This window comes from Cebidichthys violaceus, unplaced genomic scaffold (assembly GCF_023349555.1).
Source record: "Cebidichthys violaceus isolate CVI_PGR_0920_01 unplaced genomic scaffold, fCebVio1.0.p SCAF_102, whole genome shotgun sequence".
NCBI classification, from domain to species: domain Eukaryota; kingdom Metazoa; phylum Chordata; class Actinopteri; order Perciformes; family Stichaeidae; genus Cebidichthys; species Cebidichthys violaceus.
Window position 1 is genome coordinate 89,264 of NW_027176266.1, and position 14,571 is coordinate 103,834.

The following is a 14,571-nucleotide window of genomic DNA, read 5'->3' on the forward strand; positions in this document are numbered from 1 at the left end:
GTTCACCTCCTCCTGCTCCTCACCGGCGGGGAGTCGTTACCTCGCCGCATTCCTCCACCTCTAAACGGGAGAGAAGACACGCAGTCAGCGCCAGAGCCGTGCGCTTCTCTGGAGGGAAGGGTTTGGTTTTTTTTCACCGGTGGATCTGCTCGGATATTTGAGACTACTGGACGTATAACCAAGACGTATTTTCTCCTTAAGTACAACCTCTAAGCAGCTCGGATACACCGATACGGGTTCTGTGGGGCTCTCCTGTAACCATGGGGGACGTGGTTTCCTCTCACCTGGATGAGGGCAGGCGGGAGGTGATAACAGGTAAGGCTGGAGTGAGGAGTGGCTGAGCTGCAGCTGGAGGACTAATGTAGACATTTTCTTCAGTTATTTTATTCATATCCAAAACTTACATGCTCATAAAAATGTATAACAACGTATTTGACAATTATAAGTTATCATTAAAAAAACTCTTACAATGTCTATATTTTCCAAGTAAGGGGCCGTAGAAATCGTCTAACTGTTTCAATTTCAACAAATTCTTATCCGATTTCCTTATTTGTCAGAAAACTCGTACTTATGTGTTGGTGGAAGCTTTATTATAGATCAAATACATATTTAAACTGAGTTGTCCTTACTGACCTGCAGAGGGAAATCCACTAAGACCCTCTGCATGATTTGTCACACACAAAACATATCTGACTTACATTTCTTATTACTGTATGATGTGTTGAAATACATCAAATTGAACTCTAATGCCTGCAGACACCCAGCTTTTTAAGTCTCCCTCAGCAAGTGTCCCCTTTCCCGTTTCATTCTAGGACAAAGCTTTTCTTTCATATCAGCGTATTGTTGCCCTGCTCTACTTGAACAGTTCCCCGATCTCTGCTGCAGGCCTATTTCTCAGAGATAATAAGTAGGTTTCCCAAAGGGGAGCATGTTTGTATAAGTTTGGGACTGCCTGCTATTTAAGTCTCAGATTGCTCCAGCCTCCCACTGTGAACTGTGCAGATCTGTGTGGTTATTTTGCAACAAGGAATGGGAGCAGAGGGAAGCAGAGGAACGAGTCCATGAAACACTTCCATGAATATGTAGGCCTGGATGCTTTCTTTAAAAAGATAAGACTTTCATTGCTAGAAGAAGTTTGGCAATGCATCCGAGGTCTAAAACATCTTAGGAAAAGGGAGAAGACTTGCTTGGTTACATGTTTTATTACCGTTTAGATCCTCCAGACTTTGTTGCTTTCAGAATCATTTTAGTCTCAGTTATGGTGTTCCTTCAGGATTGTAATTGTGCTTGTGTGTATGCTGGCAGGCATACTAGCATGAGGAAACCACTCCTGCAAACCGACGACTATGTTCTTGAGGTTTCAGACACTCAGCGTGTTTGTTGCTGCTGTTTCTTATGAACCAGAAAGAGAAACACTCTCAGAAATAGTTCAAAGTAGTGAGAATAACATTGATGGAAGCTGGTTTCTCAGTTTACATAGGGTTTGTTTATTACAGTGTATCTGAAGAGACTCAGACTGGTGTGGTATTTGCTAAAACAATTTTTTTCGACAACAAATTTGATAATCAAAGAAAAAAAAAAAAAAAAGAAATTGGAAGATGTCACTTTGGGATGAGGGGAATATTTGAGGCATCCATCTTTTGCAACGTTTTCTAAATGCTTCATTAACTATTCCAAAAATAATGCATTATTTCATAGATATAATATATATATTTATTTTTTGCAGCCCTATATCTGACTCCACCCTCACTATATAGAATGGGACTGGCTCAACTGACAAAGGTGTCTAAAAGTTGGTCTTAGTTAAAAACATCCACATCCAAACAACTGTTGACAGAGCCCCCATCATTTCAGGTTTTCAACTAGATTACCCAAAGTAGTGCAATATTTTCATGTTGCGAGTCTGGCTGAGAAATACATACACATGAAGAGATGAATCAGAGGAGTAGGGAGAGGAGAACATAATGAGTGAGTCGCAGAGGTAAAGCAGGTAAGAACATGTCACAAGATTAATAGCTGAAACTGCTGTCTGGCTCTCACACAGCGTGTCACCTCTACCCATCTATCTGTAGGTCCTTTGCACTCTTCTTTGCATGTATTCAAGCATGTAAAGTACACATTGATAGCATAGCAAATAGCATGCCCTTTTATGTACTTTGAATGTATGTGTGTGTGATTGGTGAAGAGAGGGGGAGTGACTGTATTCTACTCAGCATTTTTGCATTGGGAGTCTTGTTTGGAGTGTGCACCTCCCCACAAAGCGATTTCTTCATCATCGCTGCCCAAGCACATTCTCACAAAATGATCTCCCTCGTGAGCCCACACAACACGGACGCAATATGCACTTAAGAGAGACAAAGTTATTGGCTTGTTTGACTACAGGCTAGGTAAATAATGAAGACCATCCATAATGAAGATCTTGCAGTCGTTTCTCAAATATCTAAAGACTGCGACTTTTAAATGAAAGCAAAAGCTGGGAGTGAATTATGCTCACAATATCAGCCAGCAGCTTATGCCAACATCTCTGACTTCAATCGTTCATTTTAGTTTCTGAAAAATTTATATTTTTTGTAGCATTCAACAACTAAAAGGCATGAGGTTCTCTTAATCTTAATTCCAATCGTCACGTACATACATCGAATTTGACATCTGTATTTAACCCACCCTAAGCAGGATGGAGCTGAGGATCGAATAAAGATGATTAAGGGACAACCCACCATAGCTGCTAAGCCACAGCCGCCCCAATATACATACATACATAGAGGTGATCCTTTGGTTCTCAGGGATAAACTTCAACACAGCGGAGCTCAGCCGGGGGCTTGTCAGTATTCCCACACCAGCCCAGGAAAGCAAGTCCTGCCCCTTTCCTGGAGTTTGGTCCCACTGCTATGCATAGACGTGAGCCCAATTGTATCTAGTTGGCACCACTCCACCTCCCGTCAGATCTGCAGCCGTATGTCTTGTACACTTGGGTCAAGAAATGAGCACAGCTGTCAACCTGGTGGTGAGTTGGATCAGATGGCAGGGAAGACTGTCAGGACTGTAAGGAACACACCTGGTGAACCCAAACGTGTAGTGAGGTAGAACTGAGAACATCTGGCTGAGGCCTCTGTCCGTGAGGTCCCGGAAGAATTTCTGATGCATGTCGTGGCGGCGACCTGAGAAGGAGGTCATCAAGGTTAAGAAGAAGACCTTTTGGGCTTTGTTGGCACAGGGGTCTCCTGAAGCAGCAGGCAGGTACCAGGAGGCTAGAAGGGCTGCGGCTTCACTGGTAGCTGAAGTAAAGACTTGGGTGTCAAGGAGTTCTCACGTAGGGAAAAGCAGGGATTGCTTCAGGCTGTGTTCAGCAGGTGAGGAGAACCGCTGACCCTGGTTGGGGATATGGTGGAAGGGTGGAAAGAGAACTTTGAGGGACTCCAGAACTCAACGAACACATGGGCTGCAGCTTTTGAAAATGTGGGGAAAGCCTGACCCATATCCCTGGCAGAGGTCTCTGAAGCTCACCAGCAGCATGGCGCCAGGTGTGGGTGAGATGCGAAAAGCTCTGAACATTGTTGGTCTGTCTTGGGTGATGCAGTTCTTCAATGTTACATTGAGTTTGCAACATTGCCTCTGGAATGGCAGACTGTGGTGTTGGTTCACATTTTTTCTTTTAAATGGGACTTAAGGGTTCATGGGTGTTTGCTCATCCAGTCTACATGTGTTTTGTGGACTTAGAGAAGACTTACGACCATGTCCCTTAAGTCTTGTGAGGGTGTAGCGAATCATCTGATGTCAAAAACATGTCAGAGAAGAGATAATGAGCTTTGTTTTGAAACTGAGACAAGTTGTTTTTTATAAAATCTGACTCTTAAGAGTGAAACAGATCACCTTGTAGCAACCTACAAGCTATCCGTCCCTTATACTATATAACCAAGGTGACAGCTGTGCCGGTATCGTCAGCAGGAAGTCAACACGTTTTCAGTGGGTGATGGGCTCTGCCGGTGTAGTCAGTTTGTCACCAATTCTGTTTGTGATTTTCATGGATAGGATCTCAAGGCATAGCCAGGGTGAGGACAGTGTCTAGTTTGGGAACCTCGGCTTCTCTTCTCTTTCCAGATGAAGTGGTTCGGGGGGGGGTTAGCAGTCAAATGTGAGGTGGTCGAGCTGAGAGTCAGCACTTCTAAGTCTGAGGTCATGATTCTCTGGCAGAAAATGGTGGATGGCTCCCTCCAGGTTGGGAGTCAGTTGCTACATCAAGTGAAGGAGTTCAAGTATCTTCTGGTCTTGATCATGAGTGAGGTTAAACTGGAGCATGGGATCAAAAGACGGATTGGTGCCGTGTCAGCAGCAAGGCGTGAAGAGAGCGCTGGAAGGGAAAGCTTTCAATTTACCACTTGATCTGTGTTCCAACCCTCAACTATGATCATGAGCTTTAGGTAGAGAGGCCGAAAGCATGAGATCGCAGATAGAAGCAGTCAAAATAACTTTCCTACGTTGGGTATCTGGACTCACCCTTAGAGATAGGGTTAGGGGGCCTTTCTTTGGAGATTTTCTTGCCATGTCAAACTGGTAGGAGACTCGGTGGTAGGTAGAACCACAACACGCTAGGGAGATTATATATCTCATCTAGCTTGGGAACGCCTCAGGATCTCCCAGGAGGAGCTGGAAAAAGTTGCTGGGAGGAGGAATGTCTAAACTACCTTGCTTAGCCACAATGACCAGGCCCCGGATAAGCGGCAACAAATGGAAAATTATATCAAGATGTACTAGTTAATTAATTCATATAACACACTTAGACTAGGGACTAGCTTTCTCTATGGGTCTTGTATGTGGTGTATGAATGGATATAACAGAACTTTTTGGCATGCCTACACAGGTTGAAACAGAGGTTTGAGTATGTGATTTATGATGTGGCCTTTGTTCCCAAATTCCAATTTCCAAGTGCCCAAAAGACTGCCCGTGTACAATTATCCAGTCTGCTGACTTTGGCACAGCAAGACAACCAGTGGAAAGTACCAACTCTCAGGAAGCCCCGTTAGCCAGCACTAATCTTTTGGAAATTTTCACTGACTGTAAAGAGAGAGTTGAAACATCCAATATCCACCATTATAGAATAACAAAATAAGATGGATAACATCCATATCTTGTGCAAAACAAGATAATAACATAAAAATAGCTTTTTGGGACCTCAGGGGAGACAAAGTAGGCGCATTTGACTTGAGTGAGTGAACCAGAACGGATGACAAGACATTCCGAAAAACCTTTTTTTTTAATATAAAAAAAGTATCAAGATTCAATAGCCAGCCCTACTAAACAGTGGATTTAGGAGTCTTTGTTTTAGCCGTCTCAAAAATGTCCTCTATATTTCCTCTAACCTGTCCTTGCATCTCCTCCTGGTGTGACGCAGAGCTTTTAACCAGTTTGTGTGTCCCTGTCCCGTCTCCTCCACATTCTCTCCCTGTCTATCCTGTCCTGTCAGCTCTTTCCTTCCTGCTCTCCCACTGCATGCCGGCTCTTTCTTTCCTGCGTTGTCCCTTCCATAAACATCATAGTCAACTCTGTCTGCTGCTGACTGAGCCAAACACACCGATCGACTCGCAAACCAACTCATTTTCCAGCACTGGAATGTGGGAAAAGCTCATGTCCCCTCCAGCAGGTTCTTAGACTATTTAGTAGGATGCTGCTCGCAGACAGTGGTAGAAAAGAAATGCTGAGTCAAGCTGTGGAAAGGATCTATGCAATACAGGAAAACATTGATTCATCTGAATTGATACCCATAGGGAGACTCCATACTTTCGCTTCAATCTAGGGCTGCAACGAACAATTATTTTCATGATTGATTTACCATTACTCTATATAATATATCTTAAAAAAGCTTTCCGTCCCAAAAATGTAACCAATTACAGCGCTGTACCAGACAGCTTTCATATAAAGTGAACTGTGCTGATAATACACGTTTGGTATCTCTTTGTTGAGTGCTGTTTTCTTGCCCACTTTGAATTTGACTATATGGCACTTTTCATAAAGTGCTGATAGCGGCAGTGGAGGTTGTGGCCTTTCTGACAGGGTGAGACTCAGTATAAGACAGCATGTCCACACAGGAGAATTGCAGCTCCCCAAATATACACAGCCAACGTTGAACAAAGATACTTAAATTGCAACCGATACGTTTTGAAAATCATTTCCAAAATAAAGTTGATAAGGTTGCAAGACTTTGTCAAGTCTTTCTTGTTGGAAATCGGAACCAAACATGAACTTTTACCATTTGATTCAAGCTTTCTTCATTATTTTTCATTGCAGGACAGTCTTTTTTTTTGTGTTAAACTTAAATATTTGTACCTTTCAGCACAATCTATTATCGTTAAACATTAAGATGTCATTTTTCACTTGACTGTGTAGTGTGGATGTTTTCCTGATCTTGTGTGTCTCTCTCTCTCTGTGTGTGTCCTCCTGTAGCTCGGACCAGAGATGTGATGAAGGAGTTCAGCGACGTGTACGAGCAGCAGTACGCAGTCGCTCTCTTCAACAGCGTCCGCTTCGAGATAGAAGGAGGAGGAGGAACGCAGTCACAGCTGCTTCACAGGAAGGCACGTGCAATTGTATCTATTATAACAGAGAGGTTTAAACCTGATCGGGGCTGTCCGTGACTAGAGAAACTGTTACGGTTTTGTCGACTAATCGATTAGTTGATCTGTAAAACTGAGTTCCTTCACAAAGCGCCACATAAAATGTTGTGTTTACCAGACATACGCTCATATGTTTCTTGGAAATAAGTCATTCAGCATTTAACAAACTGAACTCGCTCCAGCTTCCTGTCTTCCATCTTACAAGCTGTCAAATTAATTTACACCATTGTTTTTAGCTAAACGATTTATGAATAACACAACCTTGCATCAATGTAAGCTTTGTTAGGCAAACAGAGCTCAATGTTCTACGCGAGGCATGAATGAACTCATTCTTGGGGTCTATGTGCCAGTAAATACCTCACAAGCGAGGCCTCTGCTCGACCACTTTTTGTTTTCCTCTCATCTTTTTGGTTGCTGAATGTACTGTAGGTCCCACTTTTGTTCACATTTTCAATCACTGAGAGGGAAGTGGAGCACATTTCACACATGAACGGAGATATGCGCACACACACACACACACACACACACACACACACACACACACACACACACACACACACACACACACACACACACACACACACACACACACACACACACACACACACACACACACACACACACACACACACACGTGTATACAAAGTATATATAAAACAGACTTTTGGATGCATAAGTACATACAATACAATCTAAGTGAAGAGCAGTTTATACTGATTGCATCCTTGTAAACAATCTGCATGGTTTTAGTAAAACATAATACAATAATATAAGCCTGTACTTTTGAAGGATCATCCCTTTCTTTCTGCTCTATTCCCAGAGTTAAGCTCAAGTGACCCTGTCACTAATGCACACAAAATGAACAGATACAGTAATTTAACAGTTTCCAGCAAACAACAGCAGCAAATCTGTCCTCTAACCCAAGCGCCTCTTTATGTTTCAGCTCTTCTACTCACTTCTGTCCCCTTCGTTCTTTCCTTCCTCTCTGAGCGATCTCAGTTACAGTAATACTTGATCTAAAACAGGAAATCTGAAAACAAAGTGGGTGCTGTGTATCCTTGGGCAAACACACACACACGAAACAAAAAAGACCACCTACTCTTCAGGTCTCTTGCAGAGTTGAGGACCTTCTCTGAATAAACACAAATTATGCGCATATGCTTTGCAATGATACATAAAATCTGATTTTTCAGGACCCTCTGGCAGGCCGGTCCATCTTCTCAGGGAGTCTGTTTCAGTATCTGGAGGAGAATCGGAAGTGGAGGAATCGCTTTGTATCTGTGCCAAACAGCTACACCATCAGCCTCTATGAGAGCAAAACAGTGAGTGCACTTCTTACTCGACTGAACGGTTGTCCCATTCGGTGATTTGGGTGTGTTAAAACAGCTGGCCGTGGTTTTTTTTCTTGCAATCTTTCCAACAGGCACACGACCGAGGCCTTCACCCAAAAGGAACCATCAACTGCGCTGGGTACAAGGCCCTGACCTCAATAGAGGAATACATGGAGCTGATTAATACCAGCCTGCCAGGTAGGACAATTACAAAGAAAATAGTTAATAGATACTGTAAATATGACAATATATATATATGAGAAAATATGGCTAAAAATGGTTGATATATAGTATCGTATTGTCTGTTTTACTTGAACATACATTGTTGTTCTGTTGGCTGGGCATTAAATCAGTGTCATTTTTTAAAAACTCTTTCTCCAAATTAATGAATTCAAGTAAACTGGAATTTAAAATGAACAAAAAGAGTAGTTGTTTAATTTCCAAATATACACATTTAAACATTTAATCCCCAATACTTTAATAAATTCTCCCCTCTCTCTCTCACACACACACACACACACACACACACACACACACACACACACACACACACACACACACACACACACACACACACACACACACACACACACACACACACACACACACACACACCTTTTTCTTTTTGCATTTTCCTCATTGCCTGTAAAGCGCTGTCTAGATCTTGCAGTTACTTATTCTCGCTCTGTCATGTGACCCGTTACAGGTATCAAGGCCAAAGTGGGCAGTAATCCGTTCATCAAGTGTGCGACCGAGTTCCCCCTCATCCTGTGGCACCCGTACGCCCGCCACCACTACTTCTGTGTGATGACGGAGAAGGAGCAGAAGAAGTGGCACGCAGTGCTGCAGGACTGTGTCCGACACAGTAACAACGGTAAGAAAAGACACAAGCGCACGACGACTTCACTTGTAGAGAAGTAGGGAAGTAACACGGCTTAAAAGGGTCCCTGGCAGTGTTAAATGAATGAGATTCAGATTATTTATGGAGAACTGCGATGAGCACAAGAGATGATAAATTGTTAAATTCAGTTGTCCAGCGCTTACAGTACACATCTTTCTCTCTGTGCTCCGGACAATTAGTGCCTCTCTCTGCCTGTCTACCGTTGTTGGTGGTTCACACGAGGGTGTGTGTGTGTGTGTGTGTCTCATAGTGAAGCCTTTACATGCCTTCAGAGTGAGCTGGTTGAATGTGAGATGCAGCCGGAATGATGGGTATTTGTCTTATTCTAGTAGTCTTGGCTACAGTGAGACATGTTGTCGTCGTTGGATCAGAGCTCCAAATGTTACACATTTTACAGCCAAGATAGACAATCACTCAACTAGCGCTGCAGGGATTTTATTTACTCAGCTGAGGAGAGAACCAGACCCAATTCATTGTTTTCCTGTTTTAAATTTTTTGCATATTTAGTGAGAAGATTACTGGTTTTTGATTAGCTGTTAATTCACAATCAACTCTTCCTTCATTTGTTTTTAATGATGTGGATTTAGGCTCTGAGAAATTGTGATGGGTGTTTTTACAATGAATAACCAATTAATCAACCCAATAGTAGACAGAGTAATCATCGTCCTGAATAGCCCTAATCCCTTCTCTTTCCTGAAAGGCTTTCATTGTGAAATATTGACATTAGAATTGTTTACTTTAACATCATGAAAGAACGGCAAAGCGGACTCTACTTTAACCATTGGGGCATTACAATGTCATCAGTGTAGTGATGTGCTGGCCCAACGAACGGCTACTATCAAGCTAAATGCATCATAAGCTGACGTGTTTTTCAAAAGCTTGAAGAATGTTGTGGCAATGACGAGCTGCTTTTCCCTTTTCTATTAGACTTTTTAAAATTGTACAGGTTGTTTCACCCGCCCTTCTTTGTTTGAGTGTTGGCTTTTGTTCGTGCATTGATGGTATTTTGCAGGATCCTGCGGTGCGTTTTGCATTTGGTTGCAAAATAGAAGGTGTTTGTTTTATCTGGGTGGAGAACTACTCTTGATCCGCTATTAAGGATTGTTTTTGTGACGGCATGACTCATGTGACATTGTGTTGAGACACAGGAGGCAGAGACATGCCAGAGGATGTTCAAACATAAGGTAATCCATTTTATTCTCATGTTGTCATGTCTCTCGGCTTGGCAAGACAACTTAGAATGGCACCTTTGGCCTTTGTGTAGAAGAAACTAAAGTGGTAGGAATGATTGGCCCGCTTCCAAACCTTGTGGCGTGTCAAACTAACACTATTAAGAATGAAATTGTAATTAGCAGGTCCATTTAAATTTCGATTTTGCAGCTCCCTTTGTTTGAGGTGAGTCTAGGTCATTTTTGTGGGCGTGCGAGTGTGTGATCTCTCATTCAGCGTGCTCCATTTAGACTTGAGACAGAGAGAATCCGAATGAGTGGGAAAAGTGTGGAAGTTGAGATTGAAATACAAAACAGAGATTCGGAGATAAACAAAACGGCTGCTGTTGTGAACATGATTGGGCTTGCTTGGAGACACTACAGGCAAAAACACTGACTGTAATGCACTGAGATCTGTTTTACTCCTGTTTTCTTTTAACTAGTGGAAATAAAACAACCAAAATACATATTTATGTCTTTACTTTACTACTTTGTCTATTTGCTGAATACTAAAAAATAGATAATGTCTCATCTACATATTTAAACATAAACTTTCAGAAAATCTAAGTATTAATATTAGTTAATTTGTTCACCCTATATACCTGTAGTAAATAGTACCCACACTAAAGCCGTTTTAAACCTATTATATATTTAACTTTGGGGAACAATACATACTAACATTTTGGCAACATATTGCTAACATCCACTTTCTTTAGTTTTTTTTGATGCACAAAGAAAAGACTTTACCTTAGCTGACCCTAATTTTCAAGCACACAAGCATGTGGTTTTACAGTACCTGGCTGTGGGCGTGTACATATGAGTATAATGCTGTCTGTGTTGTTTGAGCTCCAAGGCTACAACAGCTTTCCCCATATGAAAGCTTAAGTATGGCTGAAATGTCTGCAGTAGTGCTCTAAGTGATTGTCAGCATGCATCGTCACATCTTTTGTAATTATCAAGTGAGCTGCATTAAATCACTCAGCACCTACAGAAGGATGCAAGCAAGCATGCATGTTAGTTTTTCTAAATGTTTCCACTGTAAGTTGAAGCCCAAACAATCCTGGTTCGGGAACAAAGTTGCCCAACCTGATTCAACCTTGTTTTCCACATAGCCAACTATCATGCCAACTGAGTTGCATGAATTCAAAGCCTTATCCCTAACCACACAGCCAATGGGCAAATAGAATTAGAAGTCAAACACCAACATCAGCGCACGCATGTTCTAACTGTAAAACAAAGTCTGCCTCTTGTCTGTATCCTGTCAAGCTCACCCGTTACTTCCCAAACACTACCTGTTCGGGCACGCTCAGTGAACGCCAGAGTCCCTGCTGTACATTCCAGCTGTGAGGCTGGGCTCCAGGGATATGTTGTAAGGAACAGCGAAGAGCGTGTTGCTGTTTTACTGTCGCCGTGGCTGGTGTCAGTGTGGATTTGGCATTCATGTGTTTGGCCTGTGTTGACACGCACAGGCCCACTGGTGTTTTGAGGAAAACCAGAACCGGGAAAAGACTTTTCCTGGGAGTGATAAATGGTTTTACAGCCTGACCCCTGCCCTCTCTGCAGTTTCATTAATACACTCATATACACCCACACACACACACAAACTTGATAAGGTTGCAAGTAACACCTTTTTAAAAAATATTAAATCATTACCAGCAAGATTGAATGGCTGTAAATGGAATACACTTAAGTGAGAAATGACCAGTGCATTCACCACTTCTGATTCTGACAGAGAATGTCAGCAATGGTACAGAAAATACTTCAGTGTACATGAAGAATAAACTTCTAGGAGCACAGAAGCTTTAGGCAAAGCAGTTCCTCTGCTGATCACCGACACTATTCAGCTGGGTTTGATAAGTAAAAACCACAAGTCAAATGTAAAACACGGACACACTGAAGATCTATTTTGAATTCACTAAAGCTCTTGTTGTTTTATCCTCAATAGCTCTCCAGTGAAATGATCGGCCGCTGCTTTGCATCGCCTGAACAGGCTGACTTGCAAAGCATCCTGTTAATGAGCTCAGTTAACAGATGACTTCATCGCAGTATTCTGCACAACATTTTTAATTGCTAAAAGGAACTTTGAACTAGTTACAAAACAGTGTCAATTTAATACTAATGGGTCCGATTCCTGCAAAAATCCGTGCCCGGCAGCAGCGTCTGCTCCTTACAGCCAGGAGCAGAGCTTTGCCTCGCTGCTCCGCCGGTCCTCACCGGGAACCGACACAACGCTGCTGGCAACACAGGCCGTATTGCTGGGCCCGCTGCAGGGAGAGGAGAGGGACGGGAGAACCAGAACCAGGACAGTGCAGGGCAGACTGTCTGACCTTGCTGTGGTAAATGAGCGGTTTTCTGGAGGGAAACACTACCGCTCTTGTCCACAGGGACCGCCCAAAATCAACAGAGAACCAAAGTTCCTCGTAGTAGCTTTAATAGCACTTTTTAAAAAATCTAAATTGGCAAACATTTGTTAGTTCCAGCTTCTGAAATGTGAGGATTTGTTCCCTTCGTTTTCATATCATTCATAATTTAGTTTTTGAATTGTGGGTCAAATAAAAGAAACAAAACGAGGACATCATCTTGGGCTCTCAATACATCATTTTTTGTAATTTTTACGATTCATCAATTATTTAAAAAAAACAAAAAACAAAACAAGAAATTAATTAATAATACAAAATAATCATTAGCTTTTGCCCTTGTGCAGCAGTCCAGCAGCCAGACTGAGGCTGCATCACATCAGCAGTCAAAGACTGCGCCAAAGCTGCTGCTGGGCCACTAGAGAACCATCAATCAGAGACAGGTCTCCACCCCCACAGCCTCTAAAACCACCACCAGCCCCCTGCTCTGATCCACAGACCTCACACTAATTCCACTCCGCAACAAGAGACGAGCATTCAAAAGGACAATAAAAGTACATTTGAAGCCAGGTGTGTGGCTTGTTAGTCGCAGGGCAGTGTGCTTTTCAGCATGCTATACAATTCAAAATGCTGTACTCTATGGTGTCACTTCCAGACAATATATTAGAGCACTAATATACAAAATAAACCAAGACAGGAGTCCAGCATTCTGTCAGTTGCTGCTGCTGGAGGTAGGGACTTGCTAAAATTGCATTTTAGGACGTATTCAGTCATGTGTTTGTGATGTCTGCGGTTGACGGTACATTTCAGTGAGTATTTATTGTACTGTGGGTTTGGCTGGTTCCATAGGGCTGCACCATATGGGGAAATGCTACTCATGCATGTCAGTGGGAGCAGCAGCAGCAGTGTGAGGGTTCGAATGAAGTGTGTAAAACCCGCTTTGATCTCGTCAAGGCAGGTGCCCTGAAGCCGAAGTCTAATCAGACAGTATTTGACAGTCAAATGCTTAGTGGGTTTTTAAAAACGTCAAATATATTTAACTCCGGGGAAACGCGCGCACATTTGTAGATGTGAAGGCCTGGGAACTCATCCACGGCTGCTGCTAAGATCCCACCAACCAGAGCGTGGTGTGCAAGGCAGGGAGGGAAATGCCTCACATAAAGAGATGGTGGTAAGTGCTGCCACATGTTCTATTTATACAAAGCACACACACACACACACACACACACACACACACACACACACACACACACACACACACACACACACACACACACACACACACACACACACACACACACACACACACACACACACACACACAGCAGAGAAACTCTAATCTGCTCTTTGATCTAGCTTGGTTCAGACATATGGAGAATGTGTAGTGGTTTACAGGCCTGGCACCCAGAAGAAAATTCTCTGAAAGTGAGCAGCAAGATAAGAATGTAGAAGACTTCGCTTTTCAGGTATTTCACACTGGTGATCTGACCGTAGTTTGTGCCCTGAAAGTGTTCAAATGACTGATATAGTCTTGTAAACCAAACGGCAAACACAAAGACTGAATGTGGCTCCCGGCCACCAGGCCACAGACCAGTGCCAGGCCATGTAAACAGTATGAAAGCACTTAATAATACGTATTTACTATTACTATTTATTTTAGGGCTCTACTCAGACTGTTTTTGCTTCTCTTTCCCATAACTTCCAGTCACGTCCGCAAAAACAGGATACTGATTTTGAACTACAGTAGGTCAGCAGTCCATCATCACCCACAGCTACTCAATATGCATGTACCATGTTCCTATTACCGTTGCAGCTGGCTAGCTAACATGAGTAAAACACCAAAAACATCAAGAGTTAGAGACCCAAAGGAGGAGTTAGGTCTGTCATTCCTATTGCTATTCTGTGTTACTTCTGTAAGACAGATGTAAACAGGAAGTATAAATTTCCTTGCCATGGAGTCTGTGAGTTAGCTAAGGACTACACAGAATTCAGCCATGTGAAACCATCCAAATCAATTATATTCATGTGGAAAACTGGTTGGTTGACTGTCAAGTACACTTCAAAAAAGGGCCACGTGGCTGTTGTTGACATGCACATTATCAGTTGTGGGTCATAAAATGTTTGGTATAAGGATTTTAAACCACGACTGCTGCTGCGTCCCTCAGA

At 42.6% G+C, this 14,571-nt stretch overlaps 1 protein-coding gene across 1 annotated transcript in view; it reads left to right on the forward strand.

Moving 5' to 3' along the window:
- Positions 1–14,571, forward strand: part of LOC137886897 (protein Niban 2-like) — a 25,447-nt gene continuing 10,876 nt past the window's right edge. Inside the window, exons 1-5 of the mRNA XM_068729574.1 lie at positions 1–315; positions 6,439–6,569; positions 7,802–7,930; positions 8,032–8,137; positions 8,646–8,813. Of these exons, the coding sequence (XP_068585675.1) occupies positions 261–315; positions 6,439–6,569; positions 7,802–7,930; positions 8,032–8,137; positions 8,646–8,813 (589 nt within the window). The 5' untranslated portion in view covers positions 1–260. The remainder of the gene's footprint in view (positions 316–6,438; positions 6,570–7,801; positions 7,931–8,031; positions 8,138–8,645; positions 8,814–14,571) is intronic.